This window comes from Dendroctonus ponderosae, unplaced genomic scaffold, assembly GCF_020466585.1.
Source record: "Dendroctonus ponderosae isolate FM_Combo_2020 unplaced genomic scaffold, Dpon_F_20191213v2 Dpon_F_20191213_47, whole genome shotgun sequence".
NCBI lineage: Eukaryota > Metazoa > Arthropoda > Insecta > Coleoptera > Curculionidae > Dendroctonus > Dendroctonus ponderosae.
The window spans coordinates 38,597-53,816 of NW_026018684.1; the positions used below are offsets into that span (position 1 = coordinate 38,597).

The 15,220-nt window shown below is 33.0% G+C and overlaps 1 protein-coding gene across 1 annotated transcript in view; it reads right to left on the minus strand.

Annotated features, from left to right (window-relative positions):
* Positions 1-15,220, minus strand: part of LOC109542848 (nephrin) — a 72,017-nt gene that overhangs the window by 37,471 nt on the left and 19,326 nt on the right. Inside the window, exon 2 of the mRNA XM_019912284.2 lies at positions 1,983-2,144. Within this exon, the coding sequence (XP_019767843.2) occupies positions 1,983-2,144 (162 nt within the window). The remainder of the gene's footprint in view (positions 1-1,982; positions 2,145-15,220) is intronic.

Sequence of the window (15,220 nt, forward strand, 5' to 3'; positions counted from 1 at the left end):
GGCAAAGTTTAATAACGTTATTTTGCATATCGAGTATTTTAACATTTGTCTAAATAGAATTCGATTTAAGAAAGTATATAATTAGGATCCTTTAGAGCTCTGACAAGAAAACGAGGAAAATGTCATACAGTAATTTGAGCAAATGTAAAACACTATATAAATGAAGATGACTGAAAAAACTAGTAAATTTTCAATGATATTTCCTCCTTACAGTTCAACATACGTAGGTATTATTGCGAGTTATAAAATTGGAGTTTCTATTAAAACACCTACTATTTTTATCGAAGCTTTTCCAGCACACTTAGTGTAAAATTCAGAAAATCACCCTTTTGCAGCAACATAAAAACGTTCATTTCACCTTCCCATTGTCAGTTCCAAACAACTTTAATCTTAATGAGTTTAATAGAGCAACTATTTAATGCATATAACAATGGCAATATATCTGTAACATTATTGTCAAACATTCGCCAGTGCATTCTGTCCATAATCTTTTCGAAACCATTATGCTGAAATTCGCTGTCAGAATGGGGAAGAAAGAAATCAGAGGACAAAAGAGTTTTCCACGAGGCTTCAGGAAGGAACATTTGTGCGTTCAGTTTAAAATGGGACATCTAAATGGTGAGGAATGGGAAGGTAATTTCGCCTGAGTAATAGTTGTAATTTTGATGTCTCATAAAATCCATTTGTTTTTCGGCTGAAACAATGTATGTCAACCTAGCGGAGTGTGTAGATTAAGTTCATGGTGCCGACATTTGAAAAATTGGAAATCCGTTTTCTGAAAACTATGGATAGCATCTTTTTTTATAGGTTTTGTATTAGTACAACTTGCAATGACGAATGAGGAAAGCACAACAACAATATCAGAAAACTTGTTTAGTCCATTATTTTCAGTGCCCATATGAGCGCATTTCTATTCTAATCCTTGCAACATAATTTAGAAGAAACTTCAATTACTGTAAAATCCATATTGTCAGACTTTAACGGAGACGGTGTTGGATGTCTTCTTCTATTCTATCCCAGTAGTCTAGTCCGTGTTTTTGTGTGTGCATCACATCTGCGATGTAAAATTTAAAATACCACATTCAAAACTCCGCCGTTTGACTAAGTCGCAAAGTATCGGGATTTAGCGATGTATGTTAAACTGGCCATCCACAATGGGATTAATGACTTTTTTGCGCCAGCGTGGATTATCTCTTAATCCCAGCATGTTGCATTTTGTTCCTTTAAAACGGTTACTCAGAATTTTTTACCCATTTGGATTTACTTAAATCTGTTTGTGWTTTTTTTCTACATTAATTTCAATATTGCAATTAGAAATGTTAATTAGGCAAAACATAATTAATAATTAAAATCAAAGGAAACGAACTGATTGCTCCAAAATGAGTTAGGTTTAGATTTTTTAGAACGAGATTTCCATGGGTCGTGGGAAATGGGAGCTAAAGAGCTAACAGTTGCACGACGTCCATTAAGGGCAGTAATCATTAGGCGACTAATAAAGGAGCTTTTAGTGGATTACCTAAAGTGAATAGATGCTCCTGGCTCATTGCACTTGACCCTTTAAGATTGACCATTTCGTACCCTAAGTCTTATTGATACCTCTGAACCGTAATTACTTAAGTGTTTTCGAATTGGAAATCACTAAATATGGCACCCGACCCAACACCCAAAACATTTATCCAGACCCTCGTCATTATATGATCTGGAACCGAAATACCACGTTACTATCTCAATAATCTCCATAATTTTTCCGACGATTTTTATTTCTAAATGTGTTTAAGAATTTTCCAAAAATATACATTTTGAAAAAAAAGTGGTACCTGACTTTCTTTTGATGTCATTGATTTGTTGCTGAATGTTTATTTTTACATTCATTGAAATCATAGCTGTGTTTTTAGTTTCATCTTAGTTCTTCTGAAGATAGTTCTTCTCCGATATAAATTTAGTATCATTTTACTATTTAGAAATTAGCACTCAATGCTTACCAAGTGCAAAGCCATCCTTCGTCCACTGTACAGCCCCAGCCAGCATGGCAACTTCGCATTCCAACATAGCTTCTCCTCCTTCTTGCACTTTCGTATCATGCGGCTGCACTCGGAAGTACTGCTGACCAGCCGATACCACCAGCAAAAGGCTGAGAAAGTGTACTGGAAAAATGCAAATAAATTAATTTAGGTATTAAGCGTTTGAGCAAAGGCGATATATTTTCGCCAAGAAAAAAACATTCCATTTATGCTATGACTTAAGTACATTTGAAAAAAAAGACAGTTTAGCTGTTTTGTCTCCTGATCTTTGTGAAGGAAAAAAACAACCCTACCGAAATGACCTAAACTAATTTAAGTTGAAAAATTTGCCAACTGAGCAGAGGATAATAAACCACGGAAAATTGCAAGTGAGGCTTACGAATTAGAACAAGATGGCATAGATTTTGTGATTATAAGTTTGGATAGTGAGGTGGAATAGGAGAATAAATTGAAAGAAGAACTTGTCAGTCTGGCGATAATTTTCTTAAACAGATGAAAAGGAGAATGCAAAAAAGGCAAAATTGAGTTAAATACTAGTAAATATGAACAAATATAAGCACGCAGCCTATCGATCTGAATAATTTGGCAGAATGAGGAAAGTCTCTCTTAAAGCAAACATACGCTTTTGAAGATGAACTACAGTAAATTTACTTTATTCAATTCCTGTATTCAGAAAAAAATGAGCGAGGCCATTGTTTGAAATTGGAGAATTTATTCCTGACGCATCGCAAGCACAAGTGACTTGCATCTTCAGCGGTGATTTCTCCGTTGAGCCCATCACCTCTGAGGCTGCCCGGAAAAAATATTTTTCCACGACGGCCTGAAAGCCCGAAACTCACCACTTTCATTAAACAATTTCCATTTAATTATACATTAACGCACCTCGAGCGAATGATATACTTCATATCCTTTAAGTAATTGTCTATACATTTCGGTTTTGGGATGCTTTCCAGAGCAGTAATATAAGGGCTTTTTAATTATGCAGACTAATTAATTTTACTGTGACAAATATTTAGCAGAAATTCAATCGAAAAATGAATCACCGCAGCTGTTGAAATAACGACAAGAACACAATTAATTGAAAACAAATTTCGTTTTGATAACGTAGCAAAATGCTGCGTGGGTTATAGCATATGTTCCATTCTACTCACGCGAACTAGAAGTTCGAAATTAATTTTTTCTCACATAGACAAAGAAGTGATTAAACAGCTCTGGTATGGAAAAGGCTGTTGCAATGCTTAATTGGATACCCTTTATATGGTATTTTTTGTTCATTAGAGCAACAACTACCGTAATAGAATTAATCGTGATTGTAAGTCCACCATCATAAATAAAGGTCTGTCGAAAATACTGCATTGCGTATATGCTCTAATGGGAATTAAAATTATCTTGTTGCGAAAGTAAAAGGAACTAGAGTCCATATATTATTTGTCCAGATAATTGGAATGACTCACACGTGAACTAGTTCTGCGGATTTAACAGATTTAATGAGGATAATATTAGTAATGTGTGTAATGGCGATACTATTTAGATAGCGTTAGCGTTTTTTTTAAATACATTTAGCTGCAGCATTTAAAATCGTGCATTAGCGGACTGAAACACACATTTCTTTTCCAAAGTCTGCATTTTTCGCTTTTTTACTGCGAACAGCAAAACACAATTCTCGGTGTACGTGGCCGCGCCGCAAATACAAATATGGCAATAAAACGCTAAAAAGTAAAAACGGGTGAAATTTAATTAGCACTCTGAAAAAACACATTACAGTCGTATTTCCTAAAACCCTTGTTGTTCGCTCCTCTGGTGAGAAGAGCCCCCTTTATGTTATCTGTTACCGTTGAGATAAATTGCTTTTTTTCTACGTATTTTATTGTGTTTGTTTATATGATGCATTATTACACACATATGTTTATTTTTTTCATTTCACGAGAGCGTGTTTTATTTTATTTTTTTCTGCGCGAGGTAAATCTTGTAAAGGCGCCAGTCTGGAAGCTGAAGGATAAGACTTCCCGAGTTTTATGCATGTTATAAAAAATAAATAAAAACCACTGTTTTCGATTGCTTCATAAATATCTGAAAAGAGCAAAGAGAAACAGCTAATGTGAGACTGATAGCAATGAAGCAATTTTCATATTTAAGCAGTTTGGACGTTATATAAAATTGTGCTTGTGTTTTGAGAATTAAATAGCTCATAGTTCATAAAGACACGTTTATTTTTTAGAATTTTATGTAAATGTGCATGTTTGTTGATTGAACACGTTTACTTCTTGGATTCAGCTTAAACACTTTGTTTAGGATTTTTCCACATCAAACCCGAGGAAAATATCTGGAGAATTTCAGTAAATAAATGGCACATATTAGTGTGGGAATGAGCAAATGTATTTCTGCTTGTGAAAAAAATCATTATATGACAAACACCTTTTAGTTCCCAGGAAACAAGTAGAGTGATTTAATTTTCCGTAGGAATGCTTTAATCTGTAATTATACAATTCAATAATAGGTTATGAATAACTTTTACTTTGCTTTGAAATTTCAATATCTGGTTAGACGAGATTCCGGGCAAAAGGTGATTTTCTGAACCTCAGAAGATACTTCATATGTAGTTGAACATGATTATGTAAGCCTTAAAATATTTACTAAAAGTATATAAATCATTTATATGTATAAATAAAAAACCAGGTCGCTTCTAAATCCAATTAGGAAGAGCTAATCTAAGCGTCAAGCTAAACGACGCGAAATTTAATTATAGTTTCCTTCAGCAAATTTTAGTTTTTCAGTTGCTGTTTATAACGGTTTTCAATTTTGGGCTGATTTCACTGATTCGTGATTTGTCGCTAAGATTTAATTGCACGGCAACATTAAATATTCTTGTCGATATTCAATCAAATAGTGTGCTTTGGAATTAATTAAAACTAAAAATTACTTACTAATATGTGCTATATATATTGACAGATACAAACATTTATAACTGTTACTTAAGTATTACAAAATAGCATTGCAAATGTTCATGATTGTTCCTGATAGATCGATAGCTTCTTAAAGAAGTAATTTGGCAGAAATCAACTTCTAACTAAATATATATAACGATATATAAACCACAGATTTGTAACATGTTTTCAATTTAATCTGATTTTCATTTTTCTTCAATTGCTTTTTAGTATAAATCCTAGAAGGAAAGCAAGCCAAATTTGATAACAAGCCTTCTAGGTACACATAATAGAGAAAAAACACGCCAGAGAATATTCTATATTATCCCGAAATAAATAAATATCGTAGTTGTTCCATGGGAAACAAAGAAGGGTAACTGGGAAATATTTATATGATAAAAATATTTTTTGCGAAATTAAATTTGACCGGTTTTCACCTTTTTCGCATTTGATCTCGACTGTTGGATGCAATATTCTTACGTCACATTTCACTGTCATTAATTTTTAATAGCGGTAGCTATTGAAACAAACGTTAAATAAACTGAAAGTAAAAATGCTTTAGAATGAGAACAACTGAAGAAAAATTCCGAAGAAAAAAATTGAATACATGTGATAATTGACGCAATTTTCATCTATTATATTAATAGTGCGGTTTTAATTTATGGGGTATAATGTATCTGGAAATGGAAATAAATTTCTTGCAAACACGCATAACTATAATTATAACATTTTTCCCCGTATCTAGCAGGTATTTGTTAATAACTGTACTTAATAACAATTACAGTATTAACCGAATGCCATTTATTTAAATGCCCTTATATATAATATCATGTAGGTAATTTGTTTCAACTGGTTGCAAAAAATATAAATTGTCCGCATTCGATTTGGAAATTTGGTGAATTGGGGCAATAAATAAAAGCATACAAACCGTAAATTATTCCACTTACTATTATACATTTTCCGGTTATCAATTAGGTATTTTATTTTACTTTTAATGTATTCATGAACTGCCACAAATTTACCTCTGTTATAATTCAAGTGTGATTGATATAAACGCATTATTTATTTCATGGCCCTAATTGTTTTCAAACCCTGCTGTGTTCTCAAACCAAGTGGAAAAATCTGTCGCATTTTGCAGAATATGAACGAATTTACCTCCTAAATTCCCAACGGTTTTTTTACGGTTTATGGCTGCGACAGCTTTCTGCAGGTTTCACGTAAACTTGACTATGTGTCGCCTTCCGGTATAGCGCCCCTTTGACTCAACATCCCTTTTCCTTTCAGAAAGCTTACCCGGCATGCTAATTATTAAATTAACGGAAACTCGCTGTATATATTATGCTATCTCGTTTATTTTCTGGCATCGTTTCCTTTGGCCGTTGGAAATTGGGTCCTGATTTTGTCATGTGGCTGATTTAGGTACCAAATAAAACCTCGTTCGACCCTAGCCTTTGAATTCGCTTTTTGCATGCGGTTACATTAAATAGGAACATCTAATTAAATTCACCCTTTTTGCGATCTGAATGTACGATTGCAAATCAACATCGCGTACGTATTGGGTGCAATTCCAAAACAAACTAATTAGATCCAAATAATTGGGAATTTAACACCCACAGAGCAAAGCAATAATACTGGATTTCATTTGTGGTTTAATCCCGATTAGTAAATTGAATCGTTTCTAGATTTAATCGCTAGAGAATCAGATTTAAAATAGGAAATAATGTTAGCCAAACCAACTTGTATGTATGCTATCAAATCATCAGTTTCAATTTTTGGGCGCCGTAATGATTTTGCATAATTAGTTGGCCGTAATGGCTGCAAACCGGTAACATGGAAATAAGGTTAATTAAATACAGATCGGCAAATGGGGGTTTACAGCCGATGGTGGCGACAGTAATTATAGTCGAGTTATAAGCGTTTCGAACTTCAGATATTTGAGCTACTTGATAACCGACCAAACAGTTTTTTTTATTAACTCCAAACAAGACAGCAAACTAACTAACCGACTCAAATTTGCATAAAAACATGCAAGTAATCAACATGCCCAGGAGAATCTTGAGTTATAGACCAGTGAGGTCCGAACTGTTTTATAAAGATAATAGGACTATTGTTTAAGAAGCAATTTCTTAAATTTGAGCAGAAAACGCGACATAAAAAACATTAGGACGCATATTTCCAAATAATTGTTAAGTGTTAGGATTTTAAATTTTCGAAATATTTCAATTTTTCCTATTACGAATAAACGTATGATTTAACTGGAATCGTTGGAGATGTATTCATATTACAGAAAATTGCAAAAAATTTTAACGCTATGTTTGAAAACACCGAAAGTTTGGACTTAATATTTACGATGAGTTCTTTACTTTGTTTGGTCGAGGATTTTCAGTCCGACTTTGATGCAGGTTTTGCGCAAAAGAATCCTATTTGAAGGATATATTTATCCTCCTATCTTCCAATAATCGTCTGACGATTTAAAAAAATCTAATTTTCCAGCACGGCGTGCTGAACTTTATATTTCAAAGCTTCCAAAGTTTTTGTGATATTTAACTTACATTTTAGGCATATCTTACTCTTTATCGTATACAGAACTAAGCAACGTTTTGTACGGTAAAAGCAAACATTACTTTAAAATCCTTAAAGACAGTTCACAAATAGTTCAAAAATAATTATCGAAACTGGAATGGTCATCAGAAAAAAGGGTAAGAAGATAAAATTCATCTTATGCGAGAAATATCGCTCTGTATATTCTCACGGTTATTTATATAAAATACATGATTAAAATTTCACTGTACAAAATTTGAACAAAATTATGTGCAGAAGTAGCCATTTACGATTTTTTCGGTGCATAGTCCACTCTTTCGTATAACTTTCATTCTCAAAACAAGTAGTTTTCGCTGTATGAACGACCGTACATACTACGTTATTATATACTACATAACATGTCTATATTACTGTGCATTAAGTAAAAGAAATTTTTTGATTATTTTTTATGAAAAAATGTCAATTTTGTCCGGTTTTTTCTAACTTTATTTATTTTATCAGTATTTTTCAAACTCTGTTTATCACTCGCAGTACAGCAAAAACTGCATTTTAAGGATGGAGCTGTTGTTGTCTCCGGAGGTACGTAATTTTAGTGAACAATTCGACAAAAAACCTCATTTTACAAAACATTTGGAACAAATTCAAATTTTTGGAATCTCAAGTGTTTATAGCGGAATCTAAAGCATTAGTAATCTGCTTAGCACCTAGCTGGAAGTCCGAATTTTTAACATTTCTGAAGTAAACACAACTTTTCATAATACCCACGCAAAGTTTCCAAAATGCTACTAAGGTCTTTTGGAATGTTCTTATTTATACTTTGGGCAAATTTCCATCTATGCACCAAACTATAGATTGATCATTTGTCATGTTAAAACATTTTCCTTAATTTAAAAATTATATTTAACATTTTAAGTTAATCAACCTTTTCAGCCTGTCAGATTATAACACAGATATAACAATCGGCAGTTTAATTAACTCCGGCATTTAAATTTTTATCCATCATATATGCATACACCGTATTGACAATAATAGCACTATTCAAATATAGGTGCAGCATTCTGCACCGTTATACAATTTTAATGCGACTAAAAAATAGATAGATATAAGCCATCCGGTTCGCTGTATTACCAGGAAATGCACGCGGATAATTTTATAATCTCCGATCAACAACCCACGGGTTTTGCGAACATATTAATTACTACACCGTTTGGCACCGGACCTAATCGATCTAAAATCATTTGATTAAATGGACACATGCGTTCATAATTATGATGGGAAATAATGGACCTGAAATTAGGCCTTAATTTCGTCGGATTATTTAGACAGTTCAGTTCCAACTACCTTCAAATAAACAGTTCTGCGATATTAACTATGAAAATGTTTTCTTGTTGATCGGCGAATTTATCTAAAACTTTATTGCTTCAAACAGAAAATTTCCCATTTCAATTAAAGTTCCGGCTTTGTGCGCTGCAATGAACTTGCTGGGCTCAGTGAATATCGTTTTGTAAGCTGTGGATTTAATCGAATCGCTTTTTAGCTTTAAATGGAAATGCCTGATACATTAAACAGACTTAAGACTGGTTCATAGTTATTAGTTTTCCTGGCAATCGATAAAAATTGTAGTAGAATATTGATCAGTCGCGAAAGAAAATTCATAATCGTTTTTCAAATTCTTTAATTTGATAATATTATATTTACTCGCTTTCGGCAAAATATCTAGATGAAACATTAATCTAGTGTATTAGTATATTAAATTAACAATTAATCACGTTTGTTGTTAGCGCACCTTCAGCCAATTGTTGTTGCTGCAACATCAAATCGAGAACAAAGTTCCTGATAAATTCTAATAATTAAATAACTGGCAGGGTAATCTATTGATTACACTGTGTATCTGACAAAGAATATACTGCAGTGGCCACTAACTAAGGTCTCATAAATTTTACATGAAGTAAACACAAACAGACTCGTTAGCTCCATGCTGGATATATGGAGTGAATCTCCAGCAAGGAAAAAAAGCGAATGCTCTGCACCAGATTACTCTGTGGACATAAACGCAGGACAGGGTTGGTTATCTTCTTAATCATCTTAATGGCAAAGTACATTTTGCATTCTATTTGGTAAAGTTTTAAGCATGCCTTTATAGTAATTAGTGCAACTAAAACGCAAGCTTCTTTTTTTTTGATAAATAAAAAGTATAAATAGCGCCAAGGAAAAATTATATAACATATTTATATTGCGCAGTATTCACTAAATCCTGTTGTTTCATTCGAAATTATTTTCTAATTTAGCAACTGTTTTAATATAAAACACTGATTTATTACCACCGCAAGAATCTGAATCTAAACCACAGTTCTGGCTGCGCCTATGACTCTTCGCTCATTTAATGATTGTTTGCTAAACATATTACCATTATAAAATAAGGCTTATCTGTGCTCCCATTTAAGATCCACAGATCAGACTTGTGTATCTTTCCAGCTTGTGTACATTTTAGGATTTATATGCGCCTTATATATTATGCGACTCGATCATTACTATCTTACATTTACGCTACATGGGAGGTAGCTTTACATGAAATTAATTTATGATGGTACAACCTAGAAAACCGATCGTGTGTTAAGGTTTCTTCGTACCACCCCAGTGATAGCAGAAAATGAATTAGGCTTATAATCGGTTTGAAGATATAGTAGCATGAAAACATTATTTGCACCGACTGATTATATTTTTCAAAAAGGCCCGGCGTAAACTTTTGATATATCGAAGTTTTATTGAAATAATCAGAATTGTAAATATTATAGAATAGTAGAATAAAAGAAATTTTCAAATTTTTTCAAAAAAGAAAACATTCAAWTAGTTAAGCGAATTTGCATTTTTGTGTATTATTTTTTAATATTGCATGTTGAAAAAGCAACAGTTAATGTTATTTGAATGTCAGTTGCAAAAGTTGAACGCGTTAAAATGAGGCTGAATCAAATATGCACTTCAAAATGGACATTGGCAATTTTCAACAGAAGCGATGTGGAATAAAAAAAGTCCAACAATAAAATTTTGCTATTGGCAGTGCGACTTTCTTTGATTTGGGATTATTCTTCGTTAATAGTTGATTATCCAATCAACAATTCAAGCAATATATGCGAGATTCGTATATTTCAATGTATACAGAATGACTACGGAAGAATTGCCAATAGTAAACATATGCTATAAAAGCTATAATGTGTTTAACGAAATTTTCAAATTAAAGTAAAGTAAATTAAAAAATATTACAATTTTGCAATCTCATGCGATATAAATATTGTATTTGTTTTGGCTGATTTTGGCTGTAGTAACATCTCATATTTATATTTTATTTTATTACATAAAGTCAACAAGATGTGCGGATGCGAATATTTTGCATATAGGTACATAAACACGACTTTTTACTAGTTGCAATGWTATTTTTAAWTTGTACAATATTTTTTATTACCGCTGTGTTTATCGGTTGRTAGACCGAAGAAACACTACTTTTCCTGATCSTACGTTGTGGTAATATTTAAGCCATCATCAGTGGAATAATTTAGTTTTTCCTTCGCAACGTTTAGCACAACGGGTGAGAACATGTYACAAAAAGAGGAAYTATTTATTTTCCTTTCTCTTTCATTTTTTGCCTTAAAAATGCAACTAGTAAGAGGTTGACTATACAGTCAATATACACATATTATTGAACTGTTTTGATATGTCSATGAYTCATGCCTTGAAGATGACTTAAATACAGCCAAAACTACTGTCCGAAAAAATAGTGTTAATTTYSGCAATCTAYCAACCGGTCAACAAACTCATCGAATAGAGAAATTAGCACGACCGCCACCTGTATCAGTTATTATGAGTGTGTGTAAATTGAAAAAATTAAAATCAGTATTAATTAWTTTTTTTCTGAATATATATTGTTAAATGAAATGATGGACGAAAGAACTATTTTTACTATCCGAAATATTCTTTAAAAAAAARTTAAACTGTTGGAGCAAGATTAACTGATTCTCCGAGCTTATACTCACATTCCACATTACAACAATAATCGAAGTTTATTCAAGCTCTATTTAGTTGACTAAAGTTATTATTCTGAGTACTGCGGAATCTATTTAAAACACTTTATTGCAAGCCTTCAGTAATAACTCATACATTCCAACAATTACCAGTAGAACTGGAAATAAATAATTAATACCACCTAGGTCACTAAACTCTAGAGGTTAGCACCGATAACAAGTTCCACATTTTGCACTATCAATTATTATTAAATTGTACACATATGTGCATAATGATTTGTGTGGAGCCATCCATGGAATTTAGCATTCTTTGCATAAACAGACATAAATACCACCTAATAGCTGACTATTTCTTGGTGCAACTTACATCAAAATGCCACATACCCAGCTTCCATTAAATGCACCAATCTCTACTAATTATAGAGAATATTAAGCGGACTGCATTAACTAGAGCCTGTGCGATTAGTTGACCCATATTCGGCAGCACACAATGCTCTAGGTATGTATCTGTAGAGCGCCGCTTTTACTATTAAAATATATGTTTATATTATCAACGAATTTGATCTAGCGACTATGCTGGACCGCATCCAAAAAGCATTAGATTACATTATGTCAGAGATGCGCATTTTGGCATGTAATGTCCGGATTACAAAATTATACATAGAGGCGATATCATGTTCCAATAATGCGGTATGCATGTACGGTGTATTGAAAAGGAATCGTGACAGTGCTGAGCCAAAGCCGATTTTACTGTGGCTAATGCGGGAAACAATAAACTTGACTACAAGTTACTACCGCTTTTAGAATTTAATGATAGTTTATGAAATACGCAATAAAGTCCAGAGTCTAGAATTTGTTTTCTTTTGAACCAGATAATTTTGCTGCTTTTCCATGGCCTTTGTGTCTTTTCTTTAATTTTTCGTTTCTTGTGGCCACCCAAGATATGTTGCTCTATTTGGATTGATACTGCTACTTTATTCGTTTCTTCACCAACCTGTCAATTTTTACTATTTTCAGTCTGTTGTTAGGCTTATATGCGCGTACTCCTTAGTTGTTTGGTTCGCATACATTTACAACATTAACATTTTTGGACAACTCAAAAGAGACTTCATATGTTTGAAGGGCTTGACGCAGAACGATCTTCAGAAGAAATGCTGTTTTCTCATTGATTAGATTTCAGAATATCACAAGCATTTTCCTGCTGTTTCCATTAGCAAATTCTTCCAACACTTCTTTAATGGATGGAAAACTATGTGATGATGAAACATTTGTGCCGCATAAATATAAAGTTGTTCAGCGTTTTCCTCGCAAAAGTTACTCCGAGCTCGTGGTTAACATTGATATGTGGACGTCGTAAAATAACTTCGGGGAGATCGGTTTTACTTTCATGGAAGATAAAACATTCGCGTACTTTTCATAAATGCTTCTTCATTTACCGTCAATTTTCTAATATGTCAATAGCCCAGCTTTCAAAACTTTTGCGAATTTACAGTTATATCTGTTGGATGTTTCTACGTCGTGTTGTTTGTCTCGTGTTCTAAAATTAACATTGATAAATATGTTTATTAGTTTTTCATCCTAAGTTCTTTTTTAGTTTTGTTGCTTTAATAAAATGTGTGTATCTTCGAAAGCAACAGAGAAGTCGCACTTACTACTTAGTTTCTTATTAGCTAAAGCGAGGAAACTCACTAATGATAGTTGGATCATATTTCTACAATCCTTACTTTATGCTAATCGTACTTGCAGATTTTAGCAAATGGCTGTGGAGAAAGTAGCGATCATTTTGACCTGTTGAAAATGTAATTTCCCATTAATATTTTCCCGCAAATCCTGCTTCGCGTTCGTTCGAGTCTACGTAGTTTTGTAATGTAATTACGTTTCTACTATTTCATTCGCTTAATTTTTAAAACACAATTTGTGCCGGGGGTTGGTCGTGTATCTATGTTATTAAGAATAAATCGTTGGGCCAATTCTAGTGCACGTCCATTTTCTGTGTGTTTATCCTTTGGAGAAATATCGCCGCTATTCAGTCTAATGCTCTATATTTTCGTCGAAAAGATTGCTCTATGGCTTTGGGTTTCTACTTTTCGCTATTCTCCCAGTATAAAATAGCGTTAATTTGTAACGTTTTATCTCTGAAAGGTTATGTAGTTTTTTCGCTAGATTTAACAAACGAAAAATTACGACGGTTTTCTGAAATAAGTATAGCACGTTAGCAGTATATAAATCATTCAGATAGTTTATTGCGCTCATAATTTCATATTTTTTCCTTTCTCTTCGCAAGTTGTATTTAGTACTTCTCGCTAGATTTAACAATTATATAAAGCTTTTTGTTGTGATGTTAATCATTTTAATAACCTAAGTAAAAATATATATATTTTCCTTTAAAAAGTCTCGTTCAATTCAATAAATTAGGCAATTAACCGGAGGCTGTTCTTAAACATAACATGCTCTTATGAATTGAGTATGTGTAAAATCATTTTCGCAAAAGTAGGTTTTCCTATCAATTAGGATCGAATTTCTTTGAAACTAAAACAACACCTGTAAAGGTACTTGGAACTGAAATAACTGCTTATGCGAAATGTTTATCCTTCTTGCAAAACTCCATAGAACGATCCTAATTAGGCATTGTCTGCATATGTAAAGGGGTTTAAGCAGCAACTTGGAAAATATTTAAATGTTTACTCGGCTATAACAGTGCAAACGGCTAAAGAAATTGAATTAATTTCCACCGTCTGTTAATAGCTTAGAAATGGGCTTCTTTGCATATTCACAACGCATCTTGAGAGCTCTTTTATTAATGGAACTGAAGTAGATGTTTAATAGAACTACTTTGGTTGGTGCGATAATTGTTTGCAGTTACTGAATACTGAATATAATAGAAATCAGTGGACAAAAGTGAATAACATTGAATTATTCCGTTAGCTTATGGCTTAATATCAAACGGAACCTTTCATTGCCGTAACATTAAGTTGCATGGTTTCTATTCTCATAACGTAAGAAAAGCTTCCTTTGAAATGCTGCTCCTTTGGCAAAATCCACTCTCGATGCTTATTTCCATGCAAAGGTTTCGAGTTCGGTTTAGCACCGACAAAACGAACCCTTAAAATTTCTCAGGAAAGCACAATAAGGGTTTGGAAAAGAAAAGCTGCTGTTTAATTTACATGATGGCGAATGAGGCGGGGAGAAATGTGTATATAACGGTAATAACCAAAATTACATTGCCTCAAGGGTTGTTTTCCGCCAGCCAAATTATAAGCTAGATTGTAAGTGTTTCATGTTTTATTACCCTGTACTTAGACAAGTTGATTGTACGAAGTCTCTTTGAAGGAGGAATTGTTGTCGAAATGATTAATTTAACGTTAATGAACTGTTTGTTCATTGTTCATGAACATTCAAGAAAACTTTTCGAAATTGTTAGTATTATATTCAGGGAGGGTCAATTTATAATCTCTAACTGTGTTGAGTAAATATGATATTGAATATAAATAAATTTACGCTCACTTAATTTCAAAGCGCAGTTTGCTCTTCTGTCTATATTTAAAAAAATTGGCTCAGCAATCTTGTTTTAAGCCAAAAACAATTTAATTTGCTTATACGTACGTGTGAGGCTTTATCATGCAAAAACCCAATAAACATTTTCTAATTCCAATAATTTCAGCTTCAATTCCTGAGTTGGTATCTAGACCAATTTCACATTTTTCATGTTAACGCGAAT